Source organism: Sinocyclocheilus anshuiensis, unplaced genomic scaffold (genome assembly GCF_001515605.1).
Source record: "Sinocyclocheilus anshuiensis isolate Anshui unplaced genomic scaffold, SAMN03320099.WGS_v1.1 scaffold739, whole genome shotgun sequence".
Taxonomy (NCBI): Eukaryota; Metazoa; Chordata; class Actinopteri; order Cypriniformes; family Cyprinidae; genus Sinocyclocheilus; species Sinocyclocheilus anshuiensis.
Genome location: NW_015551105.1, coordinates 774,107 through 796,285, shown reverse-complemented (window position 1 = coordinate 796,285; position 22,179 = coordinate 774,107). Strand labels below are relative to the sequence as shown.

The window sequence follows — 22,179 nt, the reverse complement described above, 5'->3', positions numbered from 1 at the left end:
GTGTGTGTGTGTGTGTGTGTGTGTGTGTGTGTGTGTGTGTGTGTGTGTGTGTGTGTGTATTAGGAATCTGAGCTCTGAGTTTGTCGCCAATGTGACGGAGACGTCAGTGGTGGTGAGTGTGGATGGACTGGGTCAGTACAATGCCTCCGTGAGCAGCTGGACTCGACTCGGAGTTGGAGGAATGCTGATTTACATCACATTCAGTACCATAGAATCAGGTGAACACAAACACATTCTGTTCCAAACCACCTAGACAACACTTTATAGCAGCATCGCAAGTATCCTAGAATGAACTGTGAAAACATTTGGAGATGAGGGAAATATCAGATGTACATAAGTAAATTACATTACAGTAATAAATTACATCTTAAAATATATTAAAATAAAAAACAGTTATATGAAATTGTGAACAAATGCTCAAATAAATGCAACCTTGGTGAGCTTAAGAGACTTCTTTCAAAATTTTACCAACCCTGAAATTTTGAAAGATTGAAAGAGTATATTTTACTTGGTACTAAAAAATATTAATAGAAAATAACAGAACATTTAACTTCTTTCTGGACGTCTGTTATAAGGTTTAGTTTCATTTAGCCTAGAGAGCGAGGCAGCTCACTAGGTTTTGAAAAAGAACCACAATATCATGAAACCGCATTGCCCTCATAGTCATTATAGTAAATCCTTTCTCTGTTTTGCAGCCCCCTCTGACCCTCCACAGAATGTGTCATACACACTCCTCACTACCACTACAGTGTGTCTCAGCTGGAGTCCTCTGAACGAACCCAACGGCGTCATCCAATACTACACAATCTACTACATCCACAATTATACCGAGTATTATCAGGTATACTGTATACACTCACACAGATGAGTATTGATCTTTTTGGAGACACTAAACGTGGTGGCATTCTGTTTTTGAATGTTGAATATTTGAATATATTTCAAAATTTACTCTTGTGATGTAAAGCTGGATTTTCAGCTTCATTACTCCAGTCTTCAGTGTCACATGATCCTTCAGAAATCATTCTAATATACTGTGTTTTTCTTGTGTTGATGTCCTCACTAGATACATTTGACAGGTTTTACTGTCATGATCAGTTGTGAAGAAAGAAATATGTAGCACAAAGTACCATGTTTTTTTGAAAATGTACCATTTAATAGTATTCTTTGAAGTAGTTTGGACCGTGTAAATACATAACTTATCAAAGCATACATTTATTAATTAAATGTTTCATTAATTAAAAGGATTGTTCTTTATACAGCAAATGGGTGAATTTTTTAATCTCTGGGTCATATTTCCCTCCAAGATTTAATTTTTTTTTATTATATATTAAAATAAAATGAATAAATATGTCACTTTATTTAAATATAAATAGAAATGTTTATATAAATTGATAATTTTTTGCAATGATAATTATTGAAAAATAATGAATTTATTAATGATAAGTATTAGAATATATATCGATTTATTAATTAATTGAATTTTTGTGCTTTCTGACACAGTTAAGCCCACATCTGTACATGTAATGGTTTATTATATTATCATCTGATACTTTCATTTGTACCATGGAACCACCACAGTACTTTTTACAAAAGATTTAGGCCCAATCCCAATTCTATTTTATACCCCTTCCCCTACCCCTCCGCCTACCCCTTCCCCTTGTCCCTTGAAACAGAGTGTCAAGGGATAGGGGTGAAAATAATCCCCCCTACCCCTCCAACCAAAAGAGAATCGAGACACCCCTACCCCTTCACGTGAACGCGCGAAACGGAGGGGTAGGAGAAAGGGGAAGGGCTAAGGGGTAGAATTGGGATTGGGCCTTAATATCTATATGAATAGCTAGACCAACTAAACACATAAACACATTTTAAACTCCGAATGAAATGCTGATTCAGTCGTGCAGTGAATGACCATGTTCTCTTTCTCTCTCTGTAGACGGTTCCGGGTTCAGAGCACTGGTGGGTGTTGTCTGATCTGAAGGCAGGACAGGAATACAGTGTATGGATGAGTTCCAGCACTTCAGTTGGTGATGGGGGAGTGTTCAGTCCCCATCTAAACTTCACCATGTTAGAGGACGGTCAGTCTCCTCACACACTCAGGGGAGAAGCGCAGCTCTGCACCACTTTTCCAACAGATTACACTCCCAAAAAAATCACACTGAAACTCATCAACACACCCACATGCATGCACACAGCACACATTCAGCACATTTTGTGAAAGGAGACAACTTCCTTCAAGCTGCAAACTGGGATTGTTGAGTCCTCACCACGAAACCGAGTTGGTCTGGTCTCAAAGCCTTTTATTTGTCGGTCTCTAGACTATCCCAGCTTGCATTTCCTCTCACAGGATTTGTTGAAAATAGAAAATAGCACGTTGCTGTACGTTTCTGGGTACATTATGCAACATGTTATATATTTGGCTTCGAGAATATAGTAAATGTGTCAGTTTCACTTAAGAAACATCATAAAACTGTTCGAGAGCAATTGGAGACTTTTTTTTTTTTTTGCTAAAGTCTCCTGCTTCTCAGATGTTTGTCCTGAGAAAAAGAGCCCAGTAATGTCGTATGCTTTTTAAAAGAGATCTCAACAATGTCTCAAACTGTGCTCAGATTTGCCAAAATCTGCAGGTCAGAGATCTCACTATAAACCCAAACATTTCTCATGAAGCAGCTATATGCTTTATTTTTATAGCTCTATGCTTTTAATATATGTCAACAGCTCTCGCATTTGTGCTCTCCTAAAATGAGTTATTTCATACCATATGTGCTTATATGAATATGATGACCTGATTTCAGAATCTATACCACATGCCAAGGTTTTATGTAAGAGTCATAATAAGCAGTTTTTGTGTGATTTTGGGAAAAACGGTGCAGAGGTGACCTTCTGAAACAAATGAAGGTTTTTCTTCCCTGGTGTCTGAGATTTTGAAAGTGTTCTATATGAATAAATAATGCCATGGTCCTGTTTGGCTCTTTGTGAGTGATTGTGTCTGATCGGTTTGCAGTTACTGGAGAATCACCCAGCTTCAGCAGCTCACTTCAGCACAAAGCAATATCTCAGACACAGAACATGCTCCAGATGGATTTTCCTACTAACACAATCAGCCTGTCTTCCTCTGCTTCTCTCTTCTTTCCTATATCTGTGATCTTGACTCTTGACGATTTTGCAGACGCTGTGCCGGAGTTTATTTACCATTTTTCATTTCCACAGACTCACAGACGTGTGTAATTGCTGAATATCATGTCCATGTGTGTGTTGTATGTGTGCTTTTGTATTTTTTTAATGAATATTTTAATTTCTTGGTTTAAGATGGATCATTTATCTTCACTGCTTTTAATCAGAATAATTGTTGACTGGTTTGAATCGTTGACTGGTTTGATGTTGCAGTGTGCCATTTATGCTTTATTTAAGCATAAATTAATTAATTAAATAATTAAAAGGATAGTTCTTTGTACATCTAATGGGTAAATCTCGATATCTGGGTCATATTTCACTCCAAGATTTAAAAATATATATATATATATTTTATATTAAAATAAGACCATAAATGTATATCATGATCATTATTTTAAAAATATTAATTTGTTAATTAATTCAAAATGATTTATTTATTTATTTCGTATAAAGTCAATTTTAGAACATTTATGATTTTTTGATCTTTTTTATTTTTTATGATCTCTACCTTTTAATAGTCCTTCAACAGTCTTAATTTTTTAATGTAAATACAGTTTTTTTTTGTTTTTTTTGAGGTGAAATATGTCCTGACATTGCAAGCTTTCATGAGATAAACCCTAATTTTGTTACTTTAGATTGGGGAACAAAGCCTCATTCCATTTCTTAGTTGCACTTGAACCAACATCTATTACTTAGACTGCAGTGATTTGTTCCCTGTTCTAAAGTGTAACTGTTGGCCGTTCTTCATATATTATATATATTCATATATTATTAACTGTATCTCTTCCACACCCTCCCCCTGCTGCAGTGCCGAGTGGTCCAGTCCACAACCTCACCGCTACGATCTACAGCTCTACGGCTGTTGTGATCAGCTGGGACCCTCCTCTGGAGCCCAACGGCAGAGTCTTCTATCAGCTGAGCCTCCAAGAGGCGGGAACAACCCACCCATCCATTAACCGCACAGTCAACATCACTATCACCAAAACTACCACAGACAACATCTTCCTCTTCACCAAGCTCAGGAAGTATTTTCCCTACATCATAAAAGTCACCCCTGCAACCAGTGCAGGATCTGCCGTAAACCACACTGCAATGCTACTCCTGCTAACAGATGAAGACGGTACGCGTCACTTCCTGTATTTAACATGCACATGGATATAAAGCATACTTATTGATTGAAAACTCTTGTGTGTCTGTGTTTTGACAGTGCCAAGTTCTCCTCCGTTGCCTGGAGCTAGTAGGAATCTCTCCAGCACCTCCATCCATGCATCATGGTTCCCCCCAGTAGAGGCCAATGGCGAGATTTTAGATTATGCTCTAGTTTTACAGGGTCCTGGGACCGTCAACAAAACCTACACCACTGAAACACACCTAATGCTTTCAGAACTCACTCCATTTACACCTTACAATCTCTCCATCGCTGCGGTCACCCGCATAGGTGTCGGGCCCTCTGTGATTATTCCACTGCACACTGATGAAGCAGGTCAGAGACATATAATTATTGCTATTCTAGGGGAACTGATCTGTTTAAAAGATTTTCCAAAATGTAATATTTAAATTCAAATTTGGAATTTGTTTTGATATTTGAATATTTAAAAACAGAAAAATTGAAAAGCCTGTTGTTTGATCTTTGAAAATGTAAACTTTTGTTCAACTTTGAATCTTTAAGGCATGGCTTTGAAATTTGAATTCAGAATTTGACATTTGAAATTTAAAAACTGAAATTTGAAGTAAAAGTTGAAAAACAACAACAAATTACAGTTGCCAAAGTCTTAAAGAAAAAAATATTTAAAAAAAAGTATAAATAATCATAATAATAAAATATAGATAATAGTAAAAATAAATGTTTAAATTAAGAAATAGATGGTTTCAAATGTGCATCATTAAGTTTATCCCAATCCTCTATAGTGTTGTTTCTGTTGTTTTTAAATCACAACTAATTTTCTCTCTAAGGGCAATGACCCTGAAATGGTTAAACCACGTTTTTTATTGTTGGAGTCCAAGGGAAGACTTCAAATCTTAAGTCTGAAATTTCAAATCTGTATATCCCACTTTGCAAATTCATACAATTATAAATGTGCACTGCAGACTTAATGTGTCTAATGTATTATATCCTTTTTGTGTGTCCAGTCCCAATGTCTCCACCACACGATCTGATTATTTTTAACCACACTTTGAATTCAGTGTGGCTTCAGTGGGAACCTAGTCCAGAGCCAAATGGAATCGTCCAGCACTACGGATTCCGAATACTCGAACTAAACACATACACTTTCAGATATCAGGTAGTATACCCCTATGTCTATGTAATACAGTATATGTGATTCTGTTCTCATGTTTTTCATGTGTGTAAATTAAACTTCATATGCCTCTGTTTACCCAAGAACTCATCGGATGCGTCCACAAAATCAGAACTGAGTGGATTTAGACCTTATAATTCATATGAAATCAGCGTGTGCGCATTCACTAGAGCAGGAAATGGGGATCAGTACAGCCTGCCTGTCATATTCACTACCAATGAATCAGGTAATAAACACTCACACATCCATCCATCCGTGTCACATGATCCTTCAGAAATTATTCTAATATACTTATTTGGTGCTCAAGAAACAATCCTTATTATTGTCAATGCGAAAAACAATCTTACATAAAATGTAAAAAAAAAAAGAAATTGAGAAAGTTGAAACTTTTATTAAACTTTAGGTTTTAATTCTTTTAGTCTTGGCTTTGAAATTAGAATTTGGAATTTGTTTGATATTTCAAATTTTAAAACTATACAAATACAAAAAAAAAAAAAAAACATATACAAAGCCTTAGAGATCAAATGAAGAAGAAATTAAGATATATCTGTGCTGTTGGTGTGTATGTTTCAGTGTCAGATGCCGTTGGGAATCTAACCTGCTCTGGATTGGATTGGAATTCAGTGTACATGGAATGGGAGCTTCCGATTCATTCTAATGGAGAGATTCTGTACTACCTCATTCGCTCTGGAACTCTGGAGGAGGAGGCTCATCCTCTCATGCTCACACACAAAGTGGCGCACACTTTCATTGGCCTGTTGCCTGACGTTTTCTATGTCATCAGCGTGGCTGCAGTTAATTCAGCCGGAATAGGGGAAGAAACCAACTGCACTGCACACACTCCACCAGAGTCAGGTAACATGTCTTAAAAGAGTAGATCACCCAAAAATGAAAAATTGCTGAAGATTTAACCTCCGGCCATTCAAGATGTAGGTGAGATTGTTTCTTCATTAGAACAGATTTGGAGAAATGTAGCATTACATCACTAGCTCACAAATGGATCCTCTGCAGTGAATGGGTGCCGTCAGAATGAGAGTGCAAACAACTGATAAAAACATCACAATAATTCAGAAGTAATCCACACCACTCCAGTCCATCAGTTAATGTATTGTGAGGTGAAAAGCTGTGTTTGTAAGAAATAAATCCATCATTAAGATGTCAAAAATATGAGTCCATAATAACTCGTCCTCCAGTGAAAAAGTCCATCCCCTGTTGTCCTCTCACATCAAAATCCACAACATTTGGACTGTTTTCACTTGTAAACGGTGCATATTTCTCTCCTGATTCAGACAGGATGACTTTCTCACTGGAGAAAGCAATAGTATGAATAGAGGACTCTGTATTTTAGCGAAAATACTCTGTATTTTAGCCAAAATTTCTCCAAATCTATTCTGATGAAGAAACAAGCTCTTCTACATCTTGGATGGCTTGAGGGTGAGAAATATGTCAGCAAATTTACATTTTTGAGTGAGCTGTTCTTTTAAGTTTGTCAGTCGTATTGATTGTTTACACTTAGGATTTGAAAAAACCCTAACAGTATTAAACTTCGGCATGTAACTCATTCTGCACAGACATGCTCATACAGATCGTTTCTTTCTCTTTCTGCAGTTCCTGGTCCCCCCCAGTTGCTGACCATAATGGACGTTACCTCTGACAGTGTGTCTCTGAGCTGGGAGCGTCCCGTCCATGTTCCTGGTCTGTTGCAGGGTTATAATGTAGAGATTCAGCAATTGGCAAGAAATTGTGAGCAAAAGCAGCATATGGAGTCCTGCGTGGAGAGTGGGCTTGTGGAGTGGGTTGAAGGAGAAACCAGTGGAGTCACACTTTCCCCTCTGCTGAAATATAGAGAGTATCGTATCAGACTGGTGGCGTTCACCAGGGCAGGAGCCGGAGAACCCTCCGTCTGGATCCACACACAGACACTCGTAGGAAGTATGTTACACATGCGCATAAACATATTCCCATAAGAAAGAAAAATCACAAATGAGATGTTTAATATCTCGTATGTTTATTCTAGACAGAAATAGGAGACTTTTGCATGAGTCGCCCACTTTTCAGATGTTTCCCCTGAGAAAAAGATCCTAGTCTCACATGTCTTCTCTCGAGCTTCAGAAGAGATCTTACCAATGTCAGATCTCAATATAAACTTAAACATTTCTCATTCAATTTTTTTTTTTCAGATCACTATCCACTTTGATTTTGACTCTATACTCTCACTGTATGTCTACAATTCAGTTGTGTCTGTTTTATTGTTCCTAAGAAAATTCTGAGGCCAGGCTAATACTTAAAACGCATATTTATTTTAAAACTTAAAAAAAAAAAACTTAGTATAGTTTCTAAAAAACTAAAAATATAGAAATATATAGAAAAAGTGTTTTATATATATATATAATATTTGTAATTTTGTTTCTTTTTTATTTGTCTATATATTTTTTTAAATGAATTTAAAAATTTAAATATATAAGTAATTTTTTTACTTTTTTCCAAAATTTGTCTATAGTTTCCAAAAAAAAAAAAAGGAAATAAATAGAAAATATATCTAGAGGCCAAACATTATTTTTCTTGTTTTTCTGAGACAAGCAACGAGATATTAATATTTGCATGGCCTCTGTGAGCTTCACTGTGTTTGGAATACATCATTTGTCTTTCACTTCTGTTTGACACTGCTATGAAATCTCTGCAGTGTTCAGGGATCTTGTGAATCAGTGCTGCATTCTCACGATTTTAGTTCCATACTGGAAATCAATGGCCAATATTGTTGAAACGCTGCCCAATCCATTAGCTTTGATTCAAGAACTCTCGAGATCGACATTTTTTCCACACATTTTTAAGTATTTGCCTTTTGCAGAGAGCGTTCTTTGGTCTACGTGGGAGCAATATGAGAAGTACAGCTTAGAGGAAACGTTTATTAAGTCTCCTGATTTTTTGAGCTATATCATTTTCCCTTGGGTTGTCATATGCATATAGCAAACCCTTATTTGTTTTGTCTTAGACCCTGATGCCCCCCCTAGTGCCATATCAGTGTTTCCTTCTCCCACTGGGTTAAAGATTGTGTGGGACGAACCGTCGGTCATCTCAGGGCCCACCTCATACATCATTGACATCACTGCTGTGAGTTCATAAACTTGAGAAATCTTGTTCATCTGTTGACTTTCTGAAAGTTTCTGCTTCAGTTTCTCCTTGTCCTCTTTCAGTTGGACGGTTCGGGATATAACATAAGCCTAGTGCGGTATTCAGAGGAGATCAGGGCGGTGGTTGTCGGGAACCTGACTGCATTTACCCTGTACTCTATTACCATCACCGCCTTCACGGGACAGCTTTCCGATGCTCGCACAGACGGCAAAGCATCTGAACCCGTCCTCGCCAGAACCCTGGAGGACGGTGAGGATGTTTGTGCATGCTTGATTATCAGATATCCATTGAATGCATGCATGCATGACTTATTTGTGACATTCATGGTCATGTTTTCCCAGAGCCCAAAGATCCTCCCAAAAACGTGACATTGACGGTGATCCCAGAGGAAGTGACACGTGTTTATGTAACGTTCTCTCCACCGGATGAGCCGAACGGAAACATTAGTGCTTACCATGTCGCCATCTATCGCAACGGACAACTGGACTTCTACATCAACAGCCTGCCTGTGATCAGCAACCCTAATAATACCATGACGGCCATTATAGATGGACTGAAGGGTGGATTCAATTACAGCATAAGGGTAGGAAACTAAAACCTAAACATTTTAGGAGCGTTCACACCAACATTTTTTCACTTGGTTTGATTGTTTGCTCCAAAGTGCATCTCCAGCCTCTTCCTTTACATGCACAGGTCTCTTTCATACACTCAAAGGCAAAAAAAGCTACAAAGCCGTCACTGGGGCAGTACCCTAAGGTACAAAAGCTAAAAGATACATCTTTGTACCCTATTTACCCCTAAATAGTACATATTAGTACCTTAAAGGTACATATTAAGAGTACCCCCCCCCCCAAAAGACAGCTTTTGTACCTTTTTTTCTGAGAGTGTACTGAACTGAAGTACGTTTGCATCATCTGATACCACTGTGAGCACTGGCGGCAGCTATTTAAAGCTGTATCTAGGTAACAACAGAGAAGGCAGCACCAAAATGGAAAGCAATATTTGCATCAGTCTTTTAAATCATGTTTTTATTCCTTTTAGTTTTAAATACTAAAACTTCACCTGCATGGAATGGTACTTGTTGCTGTTTGCTGACTTCCACAATTAGGCTAAATGCATTTGTTTTGTACTTGTTGTAGATAGCAGCTGTGAATGGAGCAGGTTTAGGACCAAGTTCAGAGGTTCAGGTCACCACAGGTGTGAAAGGTATGAGAAAACCTAATGCTTTGTTAGTTAGCTATAGTATTTTGCTGAAGTGTCTGTCATTTTAAGATTCTGGCGGGTTTATTTAGCACCACCCAAACCGTCGAGGAGGCCGCGGGCTGCTCTGAACAACGCAGGTGTCATCATCTCTACCTCCAAGACCATCACCATTGAGATGCCTGAGTGTTTCTTTGCAGATGACCATGGACCAATCCAAAAAGTCCAGGTCATTGTTTCTGAACCAGCAGGTATTAAAAAAATGACATTTAACACTAGCAATAATGGCACTTTAAGGAGATTTTTTTAAAAGATATGAATACTTTTATTCAGCAAGGATGCATTAAATTAATCAAAAGTGACAGTAAAGAAATGAAAATTATTTTAAAATGACATTTTAAAATATATTCAGAATATTATTTCACAATATTAACGTATAAATGCAGCCTTGGTGACCAAATGAGACTTCTTTCAAAACATTAGAAAGGTTTATTGGTATCTTGTTGTTCTAATGTTGATGCAGTGATGGACTACGGTAATCTGTCAAACTGGAAAAGTGTTTTCCTCTACCCTACCGCACCGTACCTGACCGACGAGGGCTTCTTGAACCCAAAGTGCTTGGAGAAAGCAGAGCGCATGAGCACAAACACTAAAACATACATTATAGGAGCAGATGAGGGCTGCCTGTCTGAAGATGCCAAGACACTTTGTAATGGACCCCTCAAACCCAAAACATATTATGTGTGAGAGACATAGGCACACACAACTAATCTGTGTTGTAAATATTTTAATCCAACCTGTTTCCAACTGTTTATTTTTTGTATTGTAGGTTCAAATTTCGGGCAACAAACATCCGTGGGCAGTACACAGACTCTGAGTACTCAGATAGGGTCAGAACAGCAGGTATGGACGCAAGTAGCACACAAGGACTGTTACAATATTAATGCACCGAGACCAGCTGTGATGTCTCGCTTACATTTTCCCTCTCAGATTTTCGTACTTTCAGTATTGTTTTTTTTATATACTTTCAGTATTTTTCACATTGAGTTAAAGAGATAGTTCACCCAAAAATAATAGGGGTGGCATGATACCATGTTTTCAGAACCGATCCCGATCCGATACCAAAAGTTCTGAGTATCGGACAATACCGATACCAATCCGATACCAGCACAGTTTTTTTATTTTTTATTTCTATACCTCAGTGTGTGTTGGCCTGATCATCACTCTTTTGTGTATTACACACAATCTACTAAATATAGACAACTTCATTATAAAGAAAAATAACAAATAAAAAAATATATAATCATAATCTGAGAAAAATACTATTATAAACTAGGTTAGTGGATAATTCAGCAGCAAAAGTTAGTCTACAAAAATGATGAGTTCACAATAATTTTATAAAATCTAAACATTTAGAGAAAAAACATTATTTAGTGGGGGAAAAAATAAAAGTAAATGGGTGTAATCTGGTCAAATGTTACACATTGCTCTTTGTATTGTAATATACATTCATGAAAAACAAGTAAATATAATTATATATAAATATATGCAATAAATTAAATACATTTCTTTTACATTTATAGCACAGTAATGAGGCAGCAACATATGATAGATGAGACAGAACAAGAAAGGCTATTAACAATCTTTCATTGCGCAAAAGTTTCGTAGTCTTGACTGTCGTAACTGAACTCGACGCGCAGCTTGAACGCTGAATAGAGGATGACTGACAGCTGCAGCGGAGAGAAGGGCTTACGTGAACTTGAATTTAATGACTTAAATATTCATCTGTACCTCACATTAAACTATGGAACGGTGTCAGAACACTTGAAATATAGTGCACGGAAACTTTATGGTGCTTAATGTTTTTGTGGCTTTCGTGGGGCTTAACAATAACACAGAATAGTATACGCACTATATCGGATTTGGATCAGTCTCAGCTGACCGATACCCTGATCCAGCAGGAAAATGCCATTATCGGAGCGATACCGATCCTGAATATCGGATCGGCGCACCCCTAAAAAATAACAATTCTGTCATTGTTTAATCGTATGGACAACTTTTATGATACTTTTATGGTGTTTTTTTAATTTTGGAGCTTGGCAGCCCCAGTCCTTATTCACTTTCATTATATTAAAAAAAAGAACAGATATTCTACAAAACAATTTTCTTTTGTGTTCCACAGAAGAAAGTAAGTCGTACAGATATGACATATAACAACTTTGAGGGTGATTAAATCATTGCACCCCTTCTGTTTTTTAATTTTAAAATATTTCTATTCCTTTTTTTTTTTTTTTTACTAATTACAACTTTTATATATTTTTTTACTTTTCAGTTATTTATTTTATAAATTATTGACACAGTTTAAAATGTGTTTATATAACTTTACAGTATGTTATCTTACTTTTACTTTTTAATATTTATTTTTTTCCCCTAAAATTGCAAATAGAAATAATTGTATATTGTCTTATGATATTTTGGTTAGCATTTCTCCTTTTTTATGTACACTACCATTTCATTTTAATTAAGACTTTTTTTTTCAGCAAGGACACATTAAATTGATCAAAAAAATGGTTACAAAAGAAAAAAATCTATTTGAAATAAATTGTTCTTTTGAACTTTATATTCATCATGGTTTCCACAAAAATATGAAGCAGCACTACTGTTCTCAACACTGATAATAAAAAGAAATGTTTCTTGAGCAGCAAATCAGCATATTAGAATGATTTCTGAAGGATCATGTGACACTGAAGACTGGAGTAATGATGCTGAAAATTCAGCTTTGCATCACAGGAATAAATTACATTTTAAAATATATTAAAGGGGTCATATGATGCATTTTTAAAGTCGTGTGACAGACAGTGATGAAGCTGGTCTCTCTCGCTCTCTCTCACACACACACGCACGCACACACAAACACACACACGATGCACAAAACTCCGCATTTGAACAGTCAATAGCAAATACTTAAACTAATAACAAAACAGTAGCTGATTCAGAAGCGCCAGATAGTCATAGCAAAGTCAGAATTACCTCCTCTCCTAGGTTCACGAAACGGTCGTCCATAAAATGCATTGCTGTTCTGTTGTAAGTAATCTTAAAGATTCCTAAATGCATCTACTTTCGGAAGGCCAAATAAAGTGCTTTTGCTTTCGCCTAGAAACACACAGCATCTCCCTGACATGGCTGCTTCAACACTAACTGCAGTTACTGAAACCACGCCTTCTTTCTTTGCGTGCACATTTGGGTGCATTATGCTAATATTTCCACATAGTGAGGTAGATATGTGGGGGCGTGTTAGAAAGAGCCGTTTTAGGGGGGCGTGGCAGAGTCTTAACTTTGATAAAGAATATCTCTTTGGTTTTGAGACTTTAGTCTTTGCAACTTCAGGGATCTTATCTATGCACAATCAGCTTGTAACACTCCAAAGAGAAAGGAAAACTTGAAATCGCATCATATGACCCCTTTAAAATAGAAAACAGTTATTTTTAATTGTAATAATTTTTCACAATTTTCCTGTTTTTACTATATTTTTTGATCAAATAAATGTAGCCTTGGTGAGCATTTCTTCAAGACATTTAATTTAAATCCATTAAAAATGTACTTATGTTCTTATACGTGTACCTTCTATAATGCTGGGCTTGTAGAACAGTACATTTCAATGTGAACAAGTACTGCTTCTGCTGTGTATAAATATTGACTGATTTCAGATAACCGCCTGCTGACCAGAGATGAGCAGATCATTCTTGGAGTCCTGCTGTCATTTTTCCTGGCGTTGTTTTTAATTCTGATTATATATGGATCTGTCAGGTAAGTTGAGTGTTGTTGTAAATAGGGATGCAACAACATACTCCAGTAGTATTTCGCAAAAGGCCCCTGGTTTTCCTAGTTTAACAACTGGACTCACTCTCTCCGATCCTAGGATCCACCGCAGGCAGAAGGAAGGTGGGACATACTCTCCACGCGAGGCTGAGATCATTGAGACCAAGTTCAAGTTGGATCAGCTCATTGCAGTGGCCGACCTGGACCTCAAAGAGGAGAAGATTAACCGGTGAGACATCGTCCACATGCTGTACATGAGCAGTGGGCTTTAGTTATCTGTGTTTATATGTCATTTTGTCTTCTGCTCTCTCTCTCTCACTCACTAATTTATTCATTGGCTCACTCACTCACTCATCCTTTCATTCATTCATTCACTCTCACTAATCCATTCAAACACTTGCACTATCCTCTGTTCTCAGGTATTCCTCCTTTTTCTTTAGAAGGAAGGAGATTTTTGTCATCCAGTAAGTAGACAGAGATGTTGGTGTTTAGATGATGCATGATCCCATGTGATGTGTAGTATCAGTATTTTCGTTCGTTTTAAAGATTACACGTTTTATTTTCCCAGTTGCATGTTGTGCTGTTAGTACTGGCGTTGAATGTTTTATTATGAATGAATATGCCGCACTAAATTATCTGCTTTGCCATAATTTGGGGCTGTTCGGTTTCATAATGCTGCTCTGTAGTTCTGTTCTGCTTTGTGTAGTTCTGCCTGAAAGATCACATGGAGTGACCCTCCGATTCGTTTTATGTTTGTGTGTCTTCCTCTAATTATATCGTGTGGTGAACTTCACACAGATTAATTTCTTATTTATCACTGGAAATGAAAAAGTAACCTAATTTTTCAGTGCAAGGCCAATTTCATAATAATTCTCTATTGTCTAATGTTCCAGGCTGCTAAGTTACAGGAAATCTCTCAAGTAAGTGAAGGAGACTTGATGGATTGATTTTTTTTTTTACTTATATTATTTTTTTTTTTTTTCTTATTCCTTTGTATGTTAGAAATAATGCTTGCTGTAGTGGTAATAATGCTAAAGATGATGATTGTTATGGTTTTGTGGGTATGTTTCTGCTCTGTTTATCTCTCCCTAACACATTTGCAGGCCAATCACTAAGAAATCATTTCTTCAGCATGTGGAAGATCTTTGTGCCAATGACAATGCCAAGTTTCAGGAGGAGTTTGCTGTAAGTTTTAGTAGTAAATGTGTGTAGGGGGGTGAGAGAGAAAGAAAGTACTGGTGAACTGAAAAATGAGTTTCAGTGACACTTCATTCTGATTGGACACATAGAGTTATGTGCTCAATAGCGTATGACTTTGCTGAATATTTTCTATGGTTGATTGATTTTCTTCCTGGTGTGTTTCATAATTGGACATTTTCTGCTGTGTGTTTCAGGAGCTGCCGAAGCTGCTTCAGGATCTGGCCACATCAGACGCTGACCTGCCGTGGAATCGCTCCAAAAATCGCTTCACAAACATTAAACCCTGTAGGAAAAATTTGATTGAATTCTGTCATTGTTTAGTAACTCATTTCAAACCTGTTAGACTTTTTTTGTTCTGTGCAGCACAAAAGGAGAGGTTTAACAGGCTGTCAAGCTCCAAAAAGCACATAAAAGCACCTCAGAAGTGTCCTATATGACTTGTGTGCTACACTACTATTCAAAAGTAAAATACAGTAAAAACAGGAACATTGTGAAATTATATTTCAATTTAAAATACCGGTTTTCTTTTAAAATGTAATTTATTCCTGTGATGTAAAGTTGAATTTTCAGCATCATTACTCCAGTCTTCAGTGTCACATGATCCTTCAGAAATCATTCTAATATGCTGATTTGCTGCTGAAGAAACATTACTTATTATTATCAATTTTGAAAATAGTTGTACTGCTTAATTTTTTTTTTGTGGAAACCATGATACAATTAGACATCTTTTTGTAAAAAGTAACAAATAAAAGAATAAAAGTATTAATAAAAAAAAAAATGAATTAAAAGTATTAATTAAAAATTCATCTTTGCAAGATGAACAGAGCAAAATTTTAGCCGATCTTAGTTGAGAATCTTCTCCAAATCTTCTCAAATGTAAATATGCAATAAGAAGCTACTACAGATTATCATATCATAGTTAGAAATTATCCCATGAACTACTTTTATAGGTTTTTTTTAAGCTTTTGTTTTTGTTATTCAGAATGTTTTTTTTGTTCCAAAAAAAGTCATGCAGGTTCTGAATGACATGAGAGTAAGAACATGATGACAGAATTTTAATTTCTAAGATATTTATTTCTTTGAAACTTACCAGGCTTGCTTTCTGTAAACTACCGCTACGTTTACATGGACAACAATATTCCGATTTTAACACGATTAAGACAATACTCTGATTAAGACTCTACCATGTAAACAGAGATTTTTGATTACCTTAATCCGGCTAAAGTCATCGAATTAAGACATGTTGAGTATTCCTATTTTAGTCACATTATTGAAGTGCAGTAAACATTTTGTGACAGGATACACACACGGCAGTGGTCAACCATTTGACGGCAAACAAAAGAGCATGGCTTCAACAACACCGTCGTCTGTTTGCACGTACAGCATGACAAATAATTAACTGCACTTGAAGCTTTCACTAAATTAAAAATGAAACACCCAAAACTGTATAGGGCATCATAACGAAGACAAACTCAAGGTGCGTCCCAAATCGCATACTTATGCACTATTCTATGACGTTTTGTAGTATAAATAGTGTGAGTAGTGTTTTCACACTGAAAATTCCAAAAAGAAAAAGTGCACTTTAAATACCCGGATGATGCACTTAAATAACCGAAAAAACTAAGTGTGGAATGTTGAACACTTCATGCACTCAACTGTCGCAGCTTTAATTACGTAGTGAAGGGGGAGGGGCTATCAGACTCCCTTTATGAATGACAAAATAACCTTATATAATTCATACACTACATGGTTGAGTACATAGTGTATAAGTGCATAGTGTATAGTGCGTCATTTGGGACGTAGCTTATATGTTTATACGTGAAATTCCGGAGGGGACGTCGGATGGCGTCACGTGGTGACGTAATGACGTATGCCATTAATCGATCTATGTGAGTGAGTGAGTGAGTGAGTGAGTGAGTGAGTGAGTGAGTGAGTGACGTGACATGTGGCCAAGTATGGTGACCCATACTCGGAATTAGTGCTCTGCATTTATCCCATCCTAAGTGCACACACACAGCAGTGAACACACACACACCGTAAACACACACCTGGAGCAGTGGGCAACCATTTTAGCTGCGGCGCCCGGGGAGCAGTTGGGGGTTCGGTGCCTTGCTCAAGGGCACCTCAGTCGTGGTATTGAAGGTGGGAGAGAGCGCTGTACATTCACTCCCCACACCTACAATCCCTGCCGGTACGAGACTCGAACCCGCAAACTTTGGGTTACGAGTCCGACTCTCTAACCATTCAGGCCACGACTTGTACTATAACATGTAAAACGGGAACATGAAAGGAATATTCTAAAAGCAACTCATGTAAACACCATAATCATAATATTGGCTTATTTAGAATAAGGTAAATAATTAGATTATTGATGTCCATGTAAACGTAGTCAATGTTAACACATATTTTAACATGTCTTTTTTAGATAACAATAGCCGAGTGAAGTTACTGTCTGAGCCAGGAATGCCGGGGTCGGACTACATCAATGCCAGCTTCGTCTCTGTAAGCGCTCGAGAGCAGCCCACATATCAGCTGTCTCTCTTTTATACCGAGGAACAACTGTAATTGAATTGGCCTAAGCTCCTGTTCTGTGTCTTGTCTCTGTGTCTCAGGGCTATCTGTGTCCTAATGAGTTTATAGCCACTCAGGGTCCTCTGCCTAGTACTGTCGCTGACTTCTGGAGGATGATTTGGGAGACGGGGACCAAAACCATCGTCATGCTCACTCAATGCTTTGAGAAGGGCCGGGTGTGTATGTGTGTGTTTGAATAAAACAATTTAGCCATTAGATTTATGTTTGTATATACTCTTATATATTATCTTAAAAATATGTTCTAAGGTTTTACAGTCTGATGTAATAGGAGAATCAAAGGAGTCCAACAAAGAACTTTTTTCTCTAGTTTTGATGCCATTGACTCATAAATATCATAATGTCTTTGTGAGAGACTTCCTTCCTAAAATATAAAGGCAGATATATTTATAATATTTATATTTTTCACTGCATAAATGGATTTTATACGTTAAATAGAAGTATGTATACTCATTTATACAGTGAAAAATGTATCTTTTATGTATTTATTTAATGTATAAAACCTGTTTATTTAAATATAAATATGTATAAATATTATAAATATGCAAATTTTCTACCCACCATTACAACGTTGTTTCATGTATTAAAATAAAAACAGTAATATCAAATTTTGTACATCTGAATTAATTAGTTTTTTTTTTGTTTTGTTTTTTTTGTTATTTATTTATTTTACATGATTTATTTTCAACTTTTTACACTTTATTTACACTTAAGAGTATGTGTAATATGTAGATACTGTTAATTAATTCAGACTTCTATCCATATTAATTTAATTTTACCTCCTTGTCGGTCTATATGAAGAATTTATATCCAAAACACAACTAAAACAGTAAAACAAATAAAGTTTGACAGTGATTTGCTGAAATCTATGCATCATAATAATAAACTATGCATGTAATGTGGCTGTATGTTTTAGATCCGCTGTCATCAGTACTGGCCAGAACACAATAAACCCGTCACTGTTTTTGCTGACATCATAATCACTAAACTCACAGAAGACGTGCATCCTGATTGGACGGTCCGGGCACTCAGAGTAGAGAGGGTAAAATAGTTTACAATGTCATTTTTATCTTTTAGATCAACCGCTGTCATAGCAGAGCATCAGTTGCTGACATGTTTATTGCTAGCCTGTTGAATTTATACGTCCAGTTAAATGGCATCCAGTTTAATTGAAAGAAATCTCTGTCGCCCCCTGAAGTAATGAGGTTTTTTTATTGCCACAAAAATGTATGTACCATGGGACCGCATGCTTGCATGTGCTGATTGTGTAGTTGAGTCTGCATATGCATACTTGAGTATGTCCGTGGCCTTACTATGAGTCCAAAAATGCACAATAACAATAATAATGTGGGTGGTTAGGTAAATAATTAGTCCCCAAGGACACATTTAGCCCTTCCTCTCTCTCTTTCTCTCTCCAGCACGGAAGTTACATGATTGTTCATCATTTTAACTACACCTCATGGCCAGAACACGGCGTTCCGGAGTCCAGCTCCACACTCATCCAGTTTGTCAAAGCGGTTCGCTCACACAGAGGCCATGACAACACAACCAACGTGGTCCACTGCAGGTGTGTATATTTGCCCATTAGATTAACAGGAAGTCTTGAGGCTTTTCTTTACAGTTACCGGTGCATGTTTGTTTTTTATCTTATCTTATCTTAATCTCTTATGCAAAACAGACTTCCATAGGACTGGCCAATGTTATTTTAGTTGCATCGAGATAATATTATAGTTTTTATTTTAGTTATTTTGTATTAGGTTTTTTTATTTTTGTTATTTTTTTATTTTATGTTTTACGTTAAGTTACAAAAAAGTGTTTTCATGGTCTTAGTTTTACATATGTGACCCTGGACCACAAAATCAGTCTTAAGTCGCTGGGGTATATTTAGCAATAGCCAAAAATACATTGTATGGGTAAAAATTATTGATTTTTCTTTTATGCCAAAAATCATTAGGATATTAAGTAAAGATCATGTTCCATGAAGATATTTTGTAAATGTCCTACTGTAAATATATTAAACCTTTTTTTGATTAGTAATATGCTTTGCTAAGAATTTCATTTGGACAACTTTAAAGGCGATTTTCTCAATATTTTGATTTTTTTGCACCCTCAGATTCCAGATTTTCAAGTAGTTGTATGTTAGCCAAATATTGTCCTATCATAACAAACCATACATCAATGGAAAGCTTATTTATTCAGCTTTCAGATGATGTATAAATCTCAATTTCTAAAAATTGACCCTTTTTCACAAAAAAGGGTCACATATATGTAAATTTTGTAGACATGGATGTAATGTCTGTATGTGCAGTGCTGGTGTAGGCAGGACTGGAGTGTTCATTGCCCTGGATCATCTCATTCAGCATGTGAGGGATCATGATTTTGTGGATATATATGGCCTGGTCGCAGAGCTGCGCAGTGAGAGGATGTGCATGGTGCAAAACCTGGTAAACCTATTTAAAAATTGACAGATTTCACTTTATATTGCAAAAATAGTTCAGTCTCTGTAGACTTGTGTGAGATGATCATGTTCTCCTGCTCAGATGTTGTTGATATGTGCCTCTCTCTCAGGCTCAGTACATGTTTCTGCATCAGAGCACTCTGGATCTGCTGTCTGCAAAAGGAAACAGTCAGTCCATATGGTTTGTAAATTACTCCGCTCTGGAGAAGATGGACTCGCTGGATGCGATGGAGGGTAAAATACATCCTACAGTCAATGACTTGTGCAGTGCAGTGAGCCTGGTGATTAAAGATCTCTGTCATTCTTCTGCTTTGTCTTGATGGAAACGTATTTTGTCATGTTTGTTCTCTCAGGTGATGTAGAATTGGAGTGGGAAGAGACCACTATGTAACAGGGACATTGTTTCCTGTCAGTCTGTGAGGAGACATGGGACACACTCATTAAAAATCCAGACGCTGGGACTTTGGACCCTGGGGCCAAACACGCTAAGCAAAGGATAAACGAGGAATACAGAAGTGATTCAGAAGCAAACTCAAATATTCTCACCTAAACGGATTGTCTCAGTCTTCCAACCTCTCATTTACATCCACCAGACAATCTCATCTATCAAAGTTTTTTCTAAAGTTCTTGTCCAACTTCTGCAATTATTTTATCTCTACCTAGAATATGGCACACCACCTACTTATGGACTCAAAATGGAACAGACACCAAAAATATGTCTGTTTCTTAAGGAAGTAGGAATATTCAGCAGACTGGAGTGAGAAATTGTGGGGTTTTTATGTCCTGTAGTCAAATGTATTATTAATGCAATTATTAGGGATGAGAGTCATAAGGATGTTTTGCAAAATGATTCCCTTAATGATTCTTTTGGTCTTGGGTTTTTTTTGGGGGACAAATTATGAGATAATTACAACAGAAGAGTATTGCATTCACACAGAACATCAACATATCCCTAGTTATAGTATTCCTTACACCACGAACAAAATATATAACAATAGGTCCACATCAACAGAGAATAACGTTATGTTTATTGCATTGATTTGGAATATCTGTCAATGTTTATAGCGTTCATCTGGAAAAATCACTCTGAAAGAGATTCCAATCCAACGAACTCCATGCCGTTATCGTAAAAGTTATGTGGACTATCCTTTTTAAGACCCGTTCATACTAAGACCGATGCTACATTAGCGTCCACACCAACGGACAATAACTATTTAATAATATAGCTGCAAGCAGCGATTACTGGGGTTCAAGCACTTTAAAACATTTAAGCACATAAGGACAAGACATTGTGTATTATTTAACAAGCCTGTAGCCAGATAAATCAATGATTAAAAAGAGCATTTTTGTCAATTGCAGGTAATTTATCATATAAATATTATGTTTATTAACATTTGTGGCTGTTATAGCTCCACCTACGGTCCGATCTCCATAAAACTTTGCATGATTATTTGGAATCATCTGTCTCATGGGCTCATCTAGTTTGGTGAAGTTTTGAGTTTTCGTTTAGAATTTATAGGCTTTTGGGTATATTTGACCACGCCCCCTTTTCTAAAATGACCTAGTTATAGCTACTCAAAAGGTAAAGTTCAACATTTATTTTTTGGATTATTGATCTAGAATTCAGAGAATCATACTGCAGTGCTTATACTGAGGTTGAGATAGTTCGCAAAAGTAGTTTAGGACTAGTTCGCAAAAGTCGTTTTTTTTAAATAATCAAGAATATTTAATGAATGATTTGAATGACAGCAGTGGTTTTTGAGGCAAAGTTGCTCAATATGAGGATATCTATCAAATGATATGAATATTGTATGGGTGTGTGAAACACCACCTGATTACAGAGGCATAAAACTCTTTAGAACCACCTTGTGGACGATTTCTTTCAAAATTCGTACAGACCCCTAGGGCCATGAGTTGAACATGCCCACCGAGTTTCGTTCCGTTCGGCCTCTGTTAACCTTGTTTAATAGGTGTAAAAATTCACTGGCTGATGGCGGTCATGTTTTTTGAGATACATGAATATCCTTGTGGCACTTTGGACAAAGACACTGCATACCAATTTCAAGTCGATCGGAATAACAGGTGCGTAGTTATAGCCATTTTTGTTTTTCCCTGTTATAGCGCCACCAAGTGGCCAAACTTCACGGTTTTTTTATTGTGACTTCAGATTGAGCTTTTACATGTGTGTTCCAAGTTTGGTGAAGATATCTCTTTCCATTCAAGAGTTATATGCTTTTTAGTAAAAGTGGCTCCGCCCCTTACGTTTTGGCGTCCCGTCGCGACATTGAGTCGAAAGTTCATCTTTTTTGATAA

At 36.7% G+C, this 22,179-nt stretch overlaps 1 protein-coding gene across 1 annotated transcript in view; it reads left to right on the top strand.

Annotated features, from left to right (window-relative positions):
* LOC107662847 (phosphatidylinositol phosphatase PTPRQ-like) overlaps positions 1–20,613 on the top strand; it is a 24,676-nt gene extending 4,063 nt beyond the window's left edge. The window contains exons 7-31 of the mRNA XM_016452962.1: positions 3,980–4,291; positions 4,379–4,654; positions 5,302–5,453; positions 5,553–5,694; positions 6,042–6,323; positions 7,077–7,400; positions 8,461–8,579; positions 8,663–8,849; positions 8,942–9,183; positions 9,740–9,806; positions 9,893–10,051; positions 10,324–10,543; positions 10,630–10,703; positions 13,508–13,607; positions 13,720–13,848; positions 14,513–14,539; positions 14,723–14,804; positions 15,014–15,104; positions 17,245–17,321; positions 17,432–17,566; positions 18,325–18,450; positions 18,827–18,975; positions 19,717–19,852; positions 19,977–20,100; positions 20,220–20,613. Of these exons, the coding sequence (XP_016308448.1) occupies positions 3,980–4,291; positions 4,379–4,654; positions 5,302–5,453; positions 5,553–5,694; positions 6,042–6,323; positions 7,077–7,400; positions 8,461–8,579; positions 8,663–8,849; positions 8,942–9,183; positions 9,740–9,806; positions 9,893–10,051; positions 10,324–10,543; positions 10,630–10,703; positions 13,508–13,607; positions 13,720–13,848; positions 14,513–14,539; positions 14,723–14,804; positions 15,014–15,104; positions 17,245–17,321; positions 17,432–17,566; positions 18,325–18,450; positions 18,827–18,975; positions 19,717–19,852; positions 19,977–20,100; positions 20,220–20,257 (3,770 nt within the window). The 3' untranslated portion in view covers positions 20,258–20,613. The remainder of the gene's footprint in view (positions 1–3,979; positions 4,292–4,378; positions 4,655–5,301; positions 5,454–5,552; positions 5,695–6,041; positions 6,324–7,076; positions 7,401–8,460; positions 8,580–8,662; positions 8,850–8,941; positions 9,184–9,739; positions 9,807–9,892; positions 10,052–10,323; positions 10,544–10,629; positions 10,704–13,507; positions 13,608–13,719; positions 13,849–14,512; positions 14,540–14,722; positions 14,805–15,013; positions 15,105–17,244; positions 17,322–17,431; positions 17,567–18,324; positions 18,451–18,826; positions 18,976–19,716; positions 19,853–19,976; positions 20,101–20,219) is intronic.
* Positions 20,614–22,179: the final 1,566 nt, after the last annotated feature.